The sequence below is a fragment of the Eleutherodactylus coqui genome, chromosome 3, assembly GCF_035609145.1.
Source record: "Eleutherodactylus coqui strain aEleCoq1 chromosome 3, aEleCoq1.hap1, whole genome shotgun sequence".
NCBI lineage: Eukaryota > Metazoa > Chordata > Amphibia > Anura > Eleutherodactylidae > Eleutherodactylus > Eleutherodactylus coqui.
The window spans coordinates 316416067-316432610 of record NC_089839.1 but is presented as its reverse complement, the minus strand read 5'-3'; the positions used below and the strand labels follow the sequence as shown (position 1 = coordinate 316432610).

General features: G+C 58.9%; 1 protein-coding gene across 1 annotated transcript in view; it reads right to left on the bottom strand.

Moving 5' to 3' along the window:
- Window positions 1–9960: 9960 nt before the first annotated feature.
- BEST4 (bestrophin 4) overlaps window positions 9961–16544 on the bottom strand; it is a 20510-nt gene continuing 13926 nt past the window's right edge. Inside the window, 3 exon segments of the mRNA XM_066594794.1 lie at window positions 9961–10025; window positions 10028–10144; window positions 10147–10391. Coding sequence (XP_066450891.1) covers window positions 9961–10025; window positions 10028–10144; window positions 10147–10391 — 427 coding nt within the window.

The following is a 16544-nucleotide window of genomic DNA, read 5'->3' as shown; positions in this document are numbered from 1 at the left end:
GGTTCCAACACCACCTAACAGTCTGGTCAGACATTCCTCTCCACTGGTGGTCTGTAGGGGGCGTCCTGAACCCGGTCACCTTGTGTGCCTCCATCCACTGGTCTCAACACCCCTACCAGTCTGGGCAGATGCTCCTCTCTACTGGTGGTCTGTCGGGGGGCGTCCTGAGCCCGGTTACCTTGTGTGCCCCCATCCAGTGGTGTGAGCACCTCCTAACAGTCTGGTCAGATGCTCCTCTTTACTGGTGGTCTGTATGGGGGATCCTGAGCCCAGTCACGTTTTGTGCCTCCATCCACTGGTCCCAACACCCCCCAACAGTCTGGTCAGACATTCCTCTCCACTGGTGGTCTGTCAGGGGGCATCCTGAACCCGGTCACCTTGTGTGCCCCTCATCCACTGGTCCCAACACCCCTAACAGTCTGGTCAGATGCTCCTCTCTACTGGTGGTCTGTCGGGGGGCGTCCTGAGCCCAGTCACCTTTTGTGCCTCCATCCACTGGTTCCAACACCTCCTAACAGTCTGGTCAGACGTTTCTCTCTACTGGTGGTCTGTAGGGGACGTCCTGAGCCCGGTCACCCTGTGTGCCCACATCCACTAGTCCCAACACTCCCTAACAGTCTGGTCAGACATTCCTCTCCACTGGTGGTCTGTCAGGGGGCATCCTGAACCCGGTCACCTTGTGTGCCCCTCATCCACTGGTCCCAACACCCCTAACAATCTGGTCAGATGCTCCTCTCTCCTGGTGGTCTGTCGGGGGGCGTCCTAAACCCGGTCACCTTGTGTGCCCCCATCCACTGGTCCCAACACCCCCTAACAGTCTGGTCAGATGCTCCTCTCTACTGGTGGTCTATCAGGGGCAGCCTGAGCCCGGGCACCTTGTGTGCCCTCACGCATCCACTGGTCCCAAAACCCCTAACAGTCGGGTCAGATGCTCCTCTCTACTGGTGGTCTGTAGGGGGCGTCCTGAACCCGGTCACCTTGTGTGCCCCCATCCACTGGTCTCAACACCTCCTAACAGTCTGATTAGAAGCTCCCCTCTACTGGTGGTTTGTCGGGGGCGTCCTGAGCCCGGTCACCTTGTGTGCCCCCATCCACTGGTCCCAACACCCCTAACAGTCTGGTTAGATGCTCCTCTCTACTGGTGGTCTGCAAATGGCGTCCTGAACCCTGTCACCTTGTGTGCCCCTCATCCACTGGTCCCAACACCCCTAACAGTCTGCTAAGATGCTCCTCTCTACTGGTGGTCTGTAGGGAGCGTCCTGAGCCCAGTCACCTTTTGTGCCTCCATCCACTGGTTCCAACACCTCCTAACAGTCTGGTCAGACGTTCCTCTCTACTAGTCGGTTGTAGGGGGCGTCCGGAGCCCAGTCACCTTGTGTACCCCCATCTACTGGTCCCAACACTCCCTAACAGTCTAGTCAGACGCTCCTCTCTACTGGTGGTCTGTCGGGGGCATCCTGAGCCCGGGTACCTTGTGTGTCCTCACACATCCACTGGTCCCAACACCACCTAACAATCTGGTCAGACGTTCCTCTCTACTGGTCGGTTGTAGGGGGCGTCCTGAGCCCAGTCACCTTATGTGCCCCCATCCACTGGTCCCAAGACCCCCTAACAGTTGGGTCAGATTCTCCTCTCCACTTGTGGTCTGTAGGGAGTGTCCTGACCCCGGTCACCTTGTGTGCCCCTCATCCACTGGTCCCAACTCCCCTAACAGTCTGGTCAGACGCTCCTCTCTACTGGTGGTCTATCGGGGGCATACTGAGCCCGGGTTCCTTGTGTGCCCTCACACATCCACTTGTCCCAACACCACCTAACAGTCTGGTCAGACACTCCTCTCCACTGGTGGTCTGTAAGGGGTGTCCTGAGCCTGGTCACCTTGTATGCCCTCACACATCCTCTGGTCTCAGCCCCCCTAACAGTCTGGTCAGATGCTCCTCTCTACTGGTGGTCTATCAGGGGCATCCTGAGCCCGGTCACCATGTGTGCCCTCACACATCCACTGGTCCCAACACCACCTAACAGTCTGGTCAGACATTCCTCTCCACTGGTGGTCTGTAGGGGGCGTCCTGAACCCGGTCACCTTGTGTGCCCCTCATCCACTGGTCCCAACACCCCTAACAGTCTGGTCAGATGCTCCTCTCTACTGGTGGTCTGTCGGGGGGCGTCCTCAGCCCAGTCACCTTTTGTGCCTCCATCCACTGGTTCTAACACCTCCTAACAGTCTGGTCAGACGCTCCTCTCTACTGGTGGTCTATCAGGGGCATACTGAGCCCGGGTACCTTGTGTGCCCTCACACATCCACTGGTCCCAACACCACCTAACAGTCTGGTCAGACACTCCTCTCCTCTGGTGGCCTGTAAGGGGTGTCCTGAGCCTGGTCACCTTGTGTGCCCTCACACATCCACTGGTCCCAACACCACCTAACAGTCTGGTCAGACACTCCTCTCCTCTGGTGGCCTGTAAGGGTGTCCTGAGCCTGGTCACCTTGTGTGCCCTCACACATCCTCTGGTCTCAGCCCCCCTAACAGTCTGGTCAGATGCTCCTCTCTACCGGTGGTCTGTAAGGGGTGTCCTGAGCCCGGGCACCTTGTGTGCCCTTGCACATCCACTGGTCCCAACACCACCTAACAGTCTGGTCAGAAGCTCCTCTCTACTGTTTGTCTGTAAGGGGTGTCCTGAGCCCGGTCACCTTGTGTGCCCCCATCCACTGGTCCCAACACCCCCTAACAGTCTGGTCAGACGCTCCTCTCTACTGCTGGTCTATAGGGGGCGTCCTGAGCTCGGTCACCTTGTGTGCTCCCATCCACTGGTCCCAAGATCCCCTAACAGTCTGGTGAGATGCTCCTCTCCACTGGTGGTCTGTAGGGGGCGTCCTGAACCCGGTCACGTTTTGTGCCTCCATCCACTGGTCCCAACACCCCCCAACAGTCTGGTCAGACATTCCTCTCCACTGGTGGTCTGTCAGGGGGCATCCTGAACCCGGTCACCTTGTGTGCCCCTCATCCACTGGTCCCAACACCCCTAACAGTCTGGTCAGATGCTCCTCTCTACTGGTGGTCTGTCGGGGGGCGTCCTGAGCCCAGTCACCTTTTGTGCCTCCATCCACTGGTTCCAACACCTCCTAACAGTCTGGTCAGACGCTCCTCTCTACTGGTGGTCTGTAGGGGGCATCCTGAGCCCGGGTACCTTGTGTGCCCTCACACATCCACTGGTCCCAACACCACCTAACAGTCTGGTCAGACGTTCCTCTCTACTGGTCGGTTGTAGGGGGCGTCCTGAGCCCAGTCACCTTGTGTGTCCCCATCCACTGGTCCCAACACCCCCTAACAGTCTGGTGAGGTGCTCCTCTCTACTGGTGGTCTGTAGGGGGCATACTGAGCCCTGGTACCTTGTGTGCCCTCACACATCCACTGTTCCCAACATCACCTAACAGTCTGGTCAGACGCTCCTCTCTACTGGTGGTCTGTAGGGGGTGTTCTGACCCCAGTCGCCTTGTGTGCCCCCATCCACTGGTCCCAAGACCCCCTAACAGTCTGGTCAAACGCTCCTTTCTACTGGTGGTCTTTATGGGCTTCCTGAGCCCGGTCACCTTGTGTGCCCCTCATCCACTGGTCCCAACACCACCTAACAGTCTGGTCAGACACTCCTCTCTACTGGTGGTCTGTCGGGGGGCATCCTGAGCCCGGGTGCCTTGTGTGCCCTCACACATCCACTGGTCCCAACACCACCTAACAGTCTGGTCAGACATTCCTCTCTACTGGTCGGTTGTAGGGGGCGTCCTGAGCCCAGTCACCTTGTGTGCCCCCATCCACTGGTCCCAACACCCCCTAACAGTCTGGTCAGACGCTCCTCTCTACTGGTGGTCTGTAGGGGGCGTCCTGACCCCAGTCACCTTGTGTGCCCCCATCCACTGGTCCCAAGACCCCCTAACAGTCTGGTCAGACGCTCCTTTCTACTGGTGGTCTTTATGGGGCGTCCTGAGCCCGGTCACCTTGTGTGCCCCTCATCCACTGGTCCCAACACCCCTAACAGTCTGGTCAGATGCTCCTCTCTACTGGTGGTCTGTTGGGGGGCGTCCTGAGCCCAGTTACCTTTTGTGCCTCCATCCACTGGTTCCAACACCTCCTAACAGTCTGGTCAGACGCTCCTCTCTACTGGTGGTCTGTAGGGGGCATCCTGAGCCCGGGCACCTTGTGTGCCCTCACGCATCCACTGGTCCCAAAACCCCTAACAGTCTGGTCAGATGCTCCTCTCTACTGGTGGTCTGTAGGGGGCGTCCTGAACCCGGTCACCTTGTGTGCCCCCATCCACTGGTCTCAACACCTCCTAACAGTCTGATTAGAAGCTCCCCTCTACTGGTGGTTTGTCGGGGGCGTCCTGAGCCCGGTCACCTTGTGTGCCCCCATCCACTGGTCCCAACACCCCTAACAGTCTGGTTAGATGCTCCTCTCTACTGGTGGTCTGCAAATGGCGTCCTGAACCCTGTCACCTTGTGTGCCCCTCATCCACTGGTCCCAACACCCCTAACAGTCTGCTAAGATGCTCCTCTCTACTGGTGGTCTGTAGGGAGCGTCCTGAGCCCAGTCACCTTTTGTGCCTCCATCCACTGGTTCCAACACCTCCTAACAGTCTGGTCAGACGTTCCTCTCTACTGGTCGGTTGTAGGGGGCGTCCGGAGCCCAGTCACCTTGTGTACCCCCATCTACTGGTCCCAACACCCCCTAACAGTCTAGTCAGACGCTCCTCTCTACTGGTGGTCTGTCGGGGGCATCCTGAGCCCGGGTACCTTGTGTGCCCTCACACATCCACTGGTCCCAACACCACCTAACAGTCTGGTCAGACGTTCCTCTCTACTGGTCGGTTGTAGGGGGCGTCCTGACCCCAGTCACCTTGTGTGCCCCCATCCACTCTACCCAAGACCCCCTAACAGTCTGGTCAAACGCTCCTTTCTACTGGTGGTCTTTATGGGGCGTCCTGTGCCCGGTCACCTTGTTTGCCCCTCATCCACTGGTCCCAACACCCCCTAACAGTCTGGTCAGATGCTCCTCTCTACTGGTGGTCTGTTGGGGGGCGTCCTGAGCCCAGTTACCTTTTGTGCCTCCATCCACTGGTCCCAACACCCCCTAACAGTCTGGTCAGACGCTCCTCTCTACTGGTGGTCTGTAGGGGGCATCCTGAGCCCGGGTACCTTGTGTGCCCTCACACATCCACTGGTCCCAACACCACCTAACAGTCTGGTCAGACGCTCCTCTCTACTGGTCGGTTGTAGGGGGCGTCCTGAGCCCAGTCACCTTGTGTGCCCCCATCCACTGGTCCCAAGACCCCCTAACAGTCGGGTCAGATGCTGCTCTCTACTGTTGGTCTGTAGGGGGTGTCCTGACCCCAGTCACCTTGTGTGCCCTCATCCACTGGTTACCAAGACCCCCTAACAGTCGGGTCAGATGCTGCTCTCTACTGTTGGTCTGTAGGGGGTGTCCTGACCCCGGTCACCTTGTGTGCCCCCATCCACTGGTCCCAACACCTCCTAGCAGTCTGGTCAAACACTCCTCTCTACTGGCGGTCTTTATGGGGCGTCCTGAGCCCGGTCACCTTGTGTGCCCCCATCCACTGGTCCCAACACCACCCAACAGTCTGGTCAGACGCTCCTCTCTACTGGTCGGTTGTAGGGGGCGTCCTGAGCCCAGTCACCTTGTGTGCCCCCATCCACTGGTCCCAAGACCCCCTAACAGTCGGGTCAGATGCTGCTCTCTACTGTTGGTCTGTAGGGGGTGTCCTGACCCCAGTCACCTTGTGTGCCCTCATCCACTGGTTACCAAGACCCCCTAACAGTCGGGTCAGATGCTGCTCTCTACTGTTGGTCTGTAGGGGGTGTCCTGACCCCGGTCACCTTGTGTGCCCCCATCCACTGGTCCCAACACCTCCTAGCAGTCTGGTCAAACACTCCTCTCTACTGGCGGTCTTTATGGGGCGTCCTGAGCCCGGTCACCTTGTGTGCCCCCATCCACTGGTCCCAACACCACCCAACAGTCTGGTCAGACGCTCCTCTCTACTGGTAGTCTGTAGGTTGCGTCCTGAGCCCAGTCACCTTGTGTGCCCTAACCCATTGGTCCCAACACCTTCTAACAGGTTGGTCAGATGCTACTCTCTACTGGTGGTCTGTAGGGGCATCCTGAGCCCGGTCACCTTGTGTGCCCTCACACATCCACTGGTCCCAACACCCCCTAACAGGGATCCCTACTGAAAAGCTCACTGACTTGCACCATAATTTCATTACCACCTATAACCCATGTCATACTCGGGTGCGCACAATACTAGAGAAATATTGGCCAGTATTGCTCCAGGACCCATTTCTTTCCAGTCACTTACCACCTGAACCATGCATTACGTTCAGAAGAGCGCGCACCCTCAAAACCTCCTTAGCCCCCAGTAAACTTAAAACCAGTAGACCACATCCATTACAGGAGAGAACCTTTTTTCCTAAATTAGTTGGATGTTTCCGATGCGGCAAGAGAGGCTGCATGTGTTGTGACAATATCTGCCACAAAAGATCTAGTTTTACGAGTTGTACGACAAAAGAGACATTTTCTATCAAATCGTTTCTAAACTGCTCATCTACGTATGTAATCTATCTACTAGAATGTCCCTGCAAGCTTCAGTATATTGGACGCACCACCCAGACCTTGAGAAGTCGCATTAACAAGCATAGATCAAACACCAAGAATAGCTATCCAAACCATAGTGTCTCCAGGCATGGGACCGCAGTCCATAATAATGATTTTAAAGTATTTTCTGTAACAGTTTTAGAACAAATACCCGCCCATGTAAGGAATAGATTTGAAATTTTGAGAAAACGAGAAATGTTTTGGATATTTAAACTGAACACGCTTATACCTATGGGCCTTAATGAGAGTTTGGAAAGCATTTTTGATAGTTGATTGGGTTTAGTTTTTTTTTCTCCCCTCTCTCTCTCTCCTTCTTTCCCCAGACTATCATTGATTTGCAGGATTGCTGCATTCCAATAGGTGGCACTGTAGAGACATTGTTTAGTTTTTCCCTATTTGCCATACCCCCAGCATAGTCCTCTTCTTACTCCACACCTCCCTCCCTTTACTAACCAAACAATAGGAATTACCTTGTATATGAATCCCCCTCCCAACTCCCTATTCCATCCATGCACCCTGTAACCACGCCCCCTTTTTAGTCAAGCCAATTAACATTGAATTAATTTTCCCGCCCTCTCTCAGGTATTTATACCCCTGACTTGTCCTCAGCTCCCTTGTTAAAGCACTTTTTTCTCCCCTGTCCTCCTGCACACAGGTAAGCAAACTTCTCCTTTATCCTATAACTTATATTGACACATTAATCCCTTCCCTTGTCGTGTCACCCCCCCCCCCCGCCCCCCCAGGCATCCTGTTGGTCAGCCCCTTATCTCCTTATCTCAATTTTTAATTAGTTTTATTCTCATTTTTGTTGATTACAAAAAGGTGTCCTTTTTTTTTTTTTTACCTAACTGTATCCTCCCACACCATGAACCCAATGCTGCCAATGCACACCATTGTGAGGTAGCGTGTTTCCCAATAGGCCACACACGCATTTTAATTCTGTAGCCATTCTGTTCAGCTAAAAGCAACCACACGATTTTCAGTCCATCCGCTTTCATATTGGTACTTTACTCCGGATTGTCTTCATCCTATTGTAACAGATGTTTGTTTTGTATAAATTTCATGTTAATTTCCATGTACGGATGCTCATATTCCCTTTTATGCTCATTCCCTTTTATGCTCATATTCCCTTTTATGCTCATTCCCTTTTATGCTCATATTCTCTTTTATGCTCATTCCCTTTTATGCTCATTCCCTTTTATGCTCATTCCCTTTTATGCTCATATTCCCTTTTATGCTCATTCCCTTTTATGCTCATTCTCTTTTATGCTCATTCCCTTTTATGCTCATATTCGCTCATCTATATTTTATCACTATTCAGATCGATGTTTTCATCATATATTTATTGTTCTTATTGACACATTTGTGAGACTTCATTATGTATATGAATTTAGTTTTTTTTCCTCTCCCCTCTCCTCCCCTTTCATTGTTAATCACTCCTCCATTATCTATTTGTACTTATCACACAGTCCTATCCAGCCGAACTGACGAAGGGGTTCTTCCCCGAAACGCGTATTCTATTGCTGGATTTTAATTTGTGAAAAAATAATAAAAAAGAAGTGCTTTCACCATCACACATTGGACTTTGATCTACATCTTCTAGTAGCTTAGAGGGTTACGCCTCCATACCAGTTCTTTTCACATCCTTTTTCCTAACAGTCTGGTCAGACCCTCCTCTCTACTGGTGGTCTGTAGGAGGCACCCTGAGCCCGGTCACCTTGTGTGCCCTCACACATCCACTGGACCCAACACCTCCTAACAGTCTGGTCAGATGCTCCTCTCTACTGGTGGTCTGCAGGGGGCGTCCTGAGCCCAGTCACCTTGTGCCCCCATCCACTGGTCCCAACACCTCCTAACAGTCTGGTCAGATGCTCCTCTCTACTGGTGGTCTGTAGGGGGCGTCCTGAGCCCGGTCACCTTGTGTGCTCCCATCCACTGGTCCCAACTCCCCCTAACAGTCTGGTCAGATGCTCCCCTCTACTGGTGGTCTGTAGGGACGTTCTGAGCCCGGTCACCTTGTGTGCCCTCATTCACGGGTCACAACTCCCCCTAACAGTCTGGTCAGACGCTCCTTTCTACTGGTGGTCTGTAGGGAGCGTCCTGAGCCCCGTCACCTTGTGTGCCCTCATCCATTGGTCCCAACATCACCTAACAGTCTGGTCAGATGCTCCTCTCTACTGGTGGTCTGTAGGGGGGTCCTGAGCCCGGTCACCTTGTGTGCCTCCATCCACTGGTCCCAACACCTCCTAACAGTTTGGTCAGACGGTCCTCTCTACTGGTGGTCTGTAGGGGCGTCTTGAACCCAGTCACCTTGTGTGCCCTCATCCATTGGTCCCAACACCTCCTAACCGGCTGGTCGGATGCTTCTCTCTACTGGTGGTCTGTAGGGGGCATCCTGAGCCCGGTCACCTTGTGTGCCCCTCATCCACTGGTCCCAATACCTCCTAACAGTCTGGTCAGAACGGCCCGGTGCGGGACAATTCATTGATACGACCATCCAGCTTCACACCTCAATAATGCGCCCCCCTCTGGTAACGAGGTGAAATCTCTTCTCGGCGTTGTAGAGGCATCTAGTGGCCAACAAGCTCCACACAAGCGGAAGAAGAGGTCACTACACACAAGGAGCCTCCGAGAGCCTCTGACCGTATATCTAATCACCACAGCTTATCATTTACAGATCTGCCTGAGATGGAGCCGCATGCCGGGTCTGCAGCAGAACGACAAATACTACTAGGGGCCAGAGTGTTTCTGATTATTGAGTGTGTGTGTGTGTGTGTATATATATATATATATTGATATATTACGTATAATTCTATATGAGACATTAAGTTTATTGGAGATCTGTTGATAAACATGTTAGTGATACTCAGGCTACAAGCTGCTGCACACAGACGGACGCAGAGGACTTCATTGCTGGAAGCTCCTCCCATGAATCTTATCACGATCGTTCACCTTTCCTGCGGTCAGCGGACGTCCGGTCATCATATTCCCGTTCTGGATGACCGCGTCTGTTCTCATTCATTTCATCAAGGTTTTTGATTTAGTTCGGTCACAATTAATACTGCACACGTTCAGCCTGACCATGCAGCCGTGTTCTGCATTGTTGTCTGTCTAAGTATCCTGAAAATTAAAGGGACAGACACCCTAAAAAACCCAGGCTTATATCAGCACTGGAGCGTTATAAGAGGAGTAGCTTATATCAGTCACACAAAGCCTGAAATGGCTGATAACAAGGAGCAACAGATGACATTTTCTGCTGTGCTGTCCCTTTAAGAGGCGGAGCACAGTTGTGGGGTCTTCAGCACTCCGCCTGCTCATCCTCTATGTTCTCTTCGGAGGGCTCATCCACAGTGATGAGGATGTTGGGGGTCTCGGCTGTTCCATTCTTTTCTGTCTTTCGGAGGCCTCCAGACGTCGGGGCACTCTAGACATAATTTTGGGGGTTGGGGGCTCGCTGGCTCGACTTTCCCTCTCGTCTTCGTGGTCTCCTCCTCATCGATGCGCCCGTCAGGGTCCAGATCTGTGTAGCGGGTGTTAGTATTGGGAGAGGGGAAGTCGTCTCCGCGAAATCGGACAAGATGGCTTCTCAGGCCGAGACCCTTCAGGTTTTTCATTCCGACTGCAGGGGATGCGGCGGAAGAGAAGAAGCGACTGAGCATGGGGGTCCGCGCCCGCGGGAGATTGGGGGTGGCCGACACCTGCTGACTCTGCTCGGAGTCCACCTCAATGCTATACGAAGACAGACGATGATTACACACAAGAAGTGATCTGTAACCCGTGACACTACAACTCCCAGCATGTCCTGACAGCTGCTGGGGAGACGCTACATACTATACAAATCTTACATTAGCCGCTAACAGACTAACGAGGAGGTGGGGAAGTCCTGCGCTGGAGGAGAAGGAGGGGAAGTCCTGCGCTGGAGGGGAAGTCTGGAGGAGGAGGGGAAGTCCTGCGCTGGAGGAGGAGGAGGGGGGGGGGGGAGTCCTGCTCTGGAGAAAAAGGAGGGGGGGGGGGGAGTCCTGCTCTGGAGGAGGAGGAGGGGGGGGGGAGTCCTGCTCTGGAGGAGGAGGAGGGGGAGGGAAGTCCTGCTCTGGAGGAGGAGGAGGGGGGGGAAGTCTGCTCTGGAGGAGGAGGAGGAGGGGGGAAGTCCTGCTCTGGAGGAGGAGGAGGAGGGGGGAAGTCCTGCTCTGGAGGAGGAGGAGGGGGGGGGAAGTCCTGCTCTGGAGAGGAGGAGGGGGGGGGAAGTCCTGCTCTGGAGGAGGAGGGGGGGGGGGAGTCCTGCTCTGGAGGAGGAGGGGGGGGGAGTCCTGCTCTGGAGGAGGAGGGGGGGGAGTCCTGCTCTGGAGGAGGAGGAGGAGGAGGGGGGGGGAGTCCTGCTCTGGAGAAGGAGGAGGAGGGGGAGTCCTGCTCTGGAGGAGGGGGGGGGGGAGTCCTGCTCTGGAGGAGGAGGGGGGGGGAGTCCTGCTCTGGAGGAGGAGGGGGGGAGTCCTGCTCTGGAGGAGGAGGAGGAGGAGGAGGGGGGGAGTCCTGCTCTGGAGAAGGAGGAGGAGGGGGGGGGGAGTCCTGCTCTGAGGAGGAGGGGGGGAAGTCCTGCTCTGGAAGAGGAGGAGGGGGGGGAGTCCTGCTCTGGAGGAGGAGGGGGGGGAGAAGTCCTGCTCTGGAGGAGGAGGGGGGGAGAAGTCCTGCTCTGGAGGAGGAGGAGGAGGAGGGGGGAAGTCCTGCTCTGGAGGAGGGGGGGGGGAGTCCTGCTCTGGAGGAGGGGGGGGGGGGGAGTCCTGCTCTGGAGGAGGGGGGGTGGAAGTCCTGCTCTGGAGGAGGAGGAGGGGGGGGGAGTCCTGCTCTGGAGGAGGAGGAGGAGGGGGGGAGTCCTGCTCTGGAGGAGGAGGAGGAGGGGGGGAGTCCTGCTCTGGAGGAGGAGGAGGAGGGGGGGAGTCCTGCTCTGGAGGAGGAGGAGGAGGGGGGGAGTCCTGCTCTGGAGGAGGAGGAGGAGGGGGGGGAGTCCTGCTCTGGAGGAGGAGGAGGAGGGGGGAGTCCTGCTCTGGAGGAGGAGGAGGGGGGGAGTCCTGCTCTGGAGGAGGAGGAGGAGGGGGGGAGTCCCTGCTCTGGAGGAGGAGCAGGAGGGGGGGAGTCCTGCTCTGGAGGAGGAGGAGGAGGAGGAGGAGGGGGGGAAAGTCCTGCTCTGGAGGAGGAGGAGGAGGGGGGGGGGGAAAGTCCTGCTCTGGAGGAGGAGGAGGAGGGAGGGGAAAGTCCTGCTCTGGAGGAGGAGGAGGAGGAGGAGGAGGGGGAAAGTCCTGCTCTGGAGGAGGAGGAGGAGGAGGGGGAAAGTCCTGCTCTGGAGGAGGAGGGGAAAGTCCTGCTCTGGAGGAGGAGGAGGAGGGGAAAGTCCTGCTCTGGAGGAGGAGGAGGAGGAGGGGGGGAGTCCGGCTCTGGAGGAGGAGGAGGGGGGGGGGGAAGTCCGGCTCTGGAGGAGGAGGAGGAGGAGGAGGAGGGAGGGGGGAAGTCCTGCTCTGGAGGAGGAGGAGGGGGGGAGTCCTGCTCTGGAGGAGGAGCAGGAGGGGGGGAGTCCTGCTCTGGAGGAGGAGGAGGAGGGAGGGGGAAAGTCCTGCTCTGGAGGAGGAGGAGGAGGAGGGGGAAAGTCCTGCTCTGGAGGAGGAGGGGAAAGTCCTGCTCTGGAGGAGGAGGGGGAAAGTCCTGCTCTGGAGGAGGAGGAGGAGGAGGGGGAAAGTCCTGCTCTGGAGGAGGAGGAGGAGGAGGAAGGAGGGAGGGGGGAAGTCCTGCTCTGGAGGAGGAGGAGGAGGAGGGAGGGGGGAAGTCCTGCTCTGGAGGAGGAGGGGAAAGTCCTGCTCTGGAGGAGGAGGGGGAAAGTCCTGCTCTGGAGGAGGAGGAGGAGGGGGAAAGTCCTGCTCTGGAGGAGGAGGAGGAGGAGGAGGAGGGAGGGGGGAAGTCCTGCTCTGGAGGAGGAGGAGGAGGAGGGAGGGGGGAAGTCCTGCTCTGGAGGAGGAGGAGGAAGAGGGGGGGGAAGTCCTGCTCTGGAGGAGGAGGAGAGGGAAGTCCTGCTCTGGAGGAGGAGGAGGGGGGGGGGAAGTCCTGCTCTGGAGGAGGAGTGGGGGGGAGTCCTGCTCTGGAGGAGGAGGAGGGGCGGGAGTCCTGCTCTGGAGGAGGAGGGGGGCGAAGTCCTGCTCTGGAGGAGGAGGAGGGGGGGCGAAGTCCTGGTCTGGAGGGGGAGGAGGGGGGGGCGAAGTCCTGCTCTGGAGGGGGAGGAGGGGGGCGAAGTCCTGCTCTGGAGGGGGAGGAGGGGGGGGAAGTCCTGCTCTGGAGGAGGAGGGGGGGGAAGTCCTGCTCTGGAGGGGGAGGAGGGGGGGGGAAGTCCTGCTCTGGAGGAGGAGGGGGGGGAAGTCTTGCTGTGGAGGAGGAAGGGGGGGGAGTCCTGCTCTGGAGGAAGAGGAGGAGGAGGGGGGGGAAGTCCTGCTCTGGAGGAGGGGGAGGAGGAGGGGGGGGAAGTCCTGCTCTGGAGGAGGAGGAGGAGGAGGGGGGGAAGTCCTGCTCTGGAGGAGGAGGAGAGGAGGAGGGGGGGAAGTCCTGCTCTGGAGGAGGATGAGGGGGGGGAAGTCCTGCTCTGGGGGGGGGAAGTCCTGCTCTGGAGGAGGAGGAGGAGGGGGGGGGAGTCCTGCTCTTTAGGAAGAGGAGGAGGGGGGGGAAGTCCTGCTCTGGAGGAGGAGGGGGAATTTCTTCTCTGGAGGAGGAGGAGGGGGAATTTCTTCTCTGGAGGAGGAGGAGGGGGAATTTCTGCTCTGGAGGAGGAGGAGGGGGAATTTCTGCTCTGGAGGAGAAGGAGGGGGGAATTCCTGCTCTGGAGGAGGAGGAGGGGGCAAGTCCTGCTCTGGAGGAGGAGGAGGGGCAAGTCCTGCTCTGGAGGAGGAGGAGGGGGCAAGTCCTGCTCTGGAGGAGGAGGAGGGGGAGGGGCAAGTCCTGCTCTGGAGGAGGAGGAGGGGCAAGTCCTGCTCTGGAGGAGGAGGAGGGGCAAGTCCTGCTCTGGAGCGAGGAGGAGGGGGCAAGTCCTGCTCTGGAGGAGGAGGAGGAGGAGGGGCAAGTCCTGCTCTGGAGGAGGAGGAGGGGGGGAAGTCCTGCTCTGGAGGAAGAGGGGAGGAGGAGGGGGAAATCCTGCTCTGGAGGAGGAGGAGGGGGAAGTCCTGCTCTGGAGGCGGAGGAGGGCGGGGAGTCCTGCTCTGGAGGAGGAGGAGGGGTGGGGAGTCCTGCTCTGGAGGAGGGACGGGGAGTCCTGCTCTGGAGGAGGAGGAGGGGAGGGGGAAGTCCTGCTCTGCAGGAGGAGGAGGAGGGGGGGGGGGGCGTCCTGCTCTGGAGGAGGAGGACGAAGAGGAGGAAGTCCTGCTCTGGAGGAGGAGGAGGGGGGGGAAGTCCTGCTCTGCAGGAGGAGGAGGAGGAGGGGGGGGAGTCCTGCTCTGGAGGAGGAGGAGGAGGGGGGGGAGTCCTGCTCTGGAGTGAGGGGGGGAGTCCTGCTCTGCAGGAGGGGGGGGAGTCCTGCTCTGGAGGAGGGGGGGAGTCCTGCTCTGGAGGAGGAGGGGGGGGGGAGTCCTGCTCTGGAGGATGAGGGGGGGGGTCCTGCTCTGGAGGAGGAGGGGGGGGAGTCCTGCTCTGGAGGAGGAGGGGGGAGTCCTGCTCTGGAGGAGGAGGAGGAGGAGGGGGGAGTCCTGCTCTGGAGGAGGAGGAGGAGGGGGGGAGTCCTGCTCTGGAGGAGGAGGAGGAGGAGGAGGGGGGAGTCCTGCTCTGGAGGAGGGGGGAGTCCTGCTCTGGAGGAGGGGGGAGTCCTGCTTTGGAGGAGGGGGGGAGTCCTGCTCTGGAGGAGGAGGGGGGGGGGTCCTGCTCTGGAGGATTAGGGGGGGGAGTGCTGCTCTGGAGGAGGAGGGGGAAGTCCTGCTCTGGAGGAGGAGGAGTGGGAAGTCCTGCTCTGGAGGAGGAGGAGGAGGGGGAAGTCCTGCTCTGAGGAAGAGGAGGGGGAAGTCCTGCTCTGGAGGAAGAGGAGGGGGGAAGTCCTGCTCTGGAGGAAGAGGAGGGGGAAGTCCTGCTCTGGAGGAAGAGGAGGGGGAAGTCCTGCTCTGGAGGAGGGGGAGGGGGGGAGTCCTGCTCTGGAGGAGGGAGGGGAGTCCTGCTCTGGAGGAGGAGGAGGGAGGGGAGTCCTGCTCTGGAGGAGGAGGAGCGGGGGGCTCTGGAGGAGGAGGAGCGGGGGGGAGCCTCTGGAGGAGGAAGGAGGGGGGGGAGTCCTGCTCTGGAGGAGGAGGAGGGGGTCGGGGCGAGTCCTGCTCTGGAGGAGGAGGAGGGGGGGGGAGTCCTGCTCTGGAGGAGGAGGAGGGGCGGGGGAGTCCTGCTCTGGAGGAGGAGGAGGGGGGGGAGTCCTGCTCTGGAGGAGGAGGAGGAGGGGGGGAGTCCTGCTCTGGAGAGAGGAGGAGGGGGGGGAGTCCTGCTCTGGAGGAGGAGGAGGAGGGGGGGAGTCCTGCTCTGGAGGAGGAGGAGGAGGGGGGGGAGTCCTGCTCTGGAGGAGGAGGAGCGAGGGGGGGAAAGTCCTGCTCTGGAGGAGGAGTGAGGAGGAGGGGGAAGTCCTGCTCTGGAGGAGGAGGAGGAGGGAGGGGGAAAGTCCTGCTCTGGAGGAGGAGGAGGAGGAGGGAGGGGGGAAGTCCTGCTCTGGAGGAGGAGGAGGAGGAGGGGGAAAGTCTGCTCTGGAGGAGGAGGAGGAGGAGGGAGGGGGGAAAGTCCTGCTCTGGAGGAGGAGGAGGAGGAGGAGGGGGAAAGTCCTGCTCTGGAGGAGGAGAGGAGGGAGGAGCGAGGGGAAAGTCCTGCTCTGGAGGAGGAGGAGGAGGGGGGGGAGTCCGGCTAGTCCGGCTCTGGAGGAGGAGGGGGGGGGGAAGTCCGGCTCTGGAGGAGGAGGAGGAGGAGGAGGAGGGAGGGGGGAAGTCCTGCTCTGGAGCAGGAGGAGGAGGAGGGAGGGGGGAAGTCCTGCTCTGGAGCAGGAGGAGGAGGAGGGGGGGGGGAAGTCCTGCTCTGGAGGAGGAGGAGGGGGAAGTCCTGCTCTGGAGGAGGAGGAGGGGGGGGGGGAGTCCTGCTCTGCATGAGGAGGGGGGGGAAGTCCTGCTCTGGAGGAGGAGTGGGGGGGGAGTCCTGCTCTGGAGGAGGAGGAGGGGCGGGAGTCCTGCTCTGGAGGAGGAGGGGGGCGAAGTCCTGCTCTGGAGGAGGAGGAGGAGGGGGGGGGCGAAGTCCTGCTCTGGAGGGGGAGGTGGGGGGGGAAGTCCTGCTCTGGAGGAGGAGGGGGGGGAAGTCCTGCTCTGGAGGGGGGAGGAGGGGGGGGGAAGTCCTGCTCTGGAGGAGGGGGGGGGCGAAGTCCTGCTCTGGAGGGGGAGGAGGGGGGGGAAGTCCTGCTCTGGAGGAGGAGGGGGGGAAGTCCTGCTCTGGAGGGGGAGGAGGGGGGGGGGAGTCCTGCTCTGGAGGAGGAGGGGGGAAGTCCTGCTCTGGAGGAGGAGGAGGAGGGGGGGGGGAAGTCCTGCTCTGGAGGAGGAGGGGGGGAAGTCCTGCTCTGGAGGAGGAGGAGGAGGAGGGGGGGAAGTCCTGCTCTGGAGGAGGAGGAGGAGGGGGGAAGTCCTGCTCTGGAGGAGGAGGAGGAGGAGGGGGGGAAGTCCTGCTCTGGAGGAGGAGGGGGGGAAGTCCTGCTCTGGAGGAAGAGGAGGAGGGGGGGAAGTCCTGCTCAGGAGGAGGAGGAGGAGGGGGGGGGGGAAGTCCTGCTCTGGAGGAAGGGGGGAAGTCCTGCTCTGGAGGAGGAGGAGGAGGGGGGGGGGGAGTCCTGCTCTGGAGGAGGATGAGGGAGGGGAAGTCCTA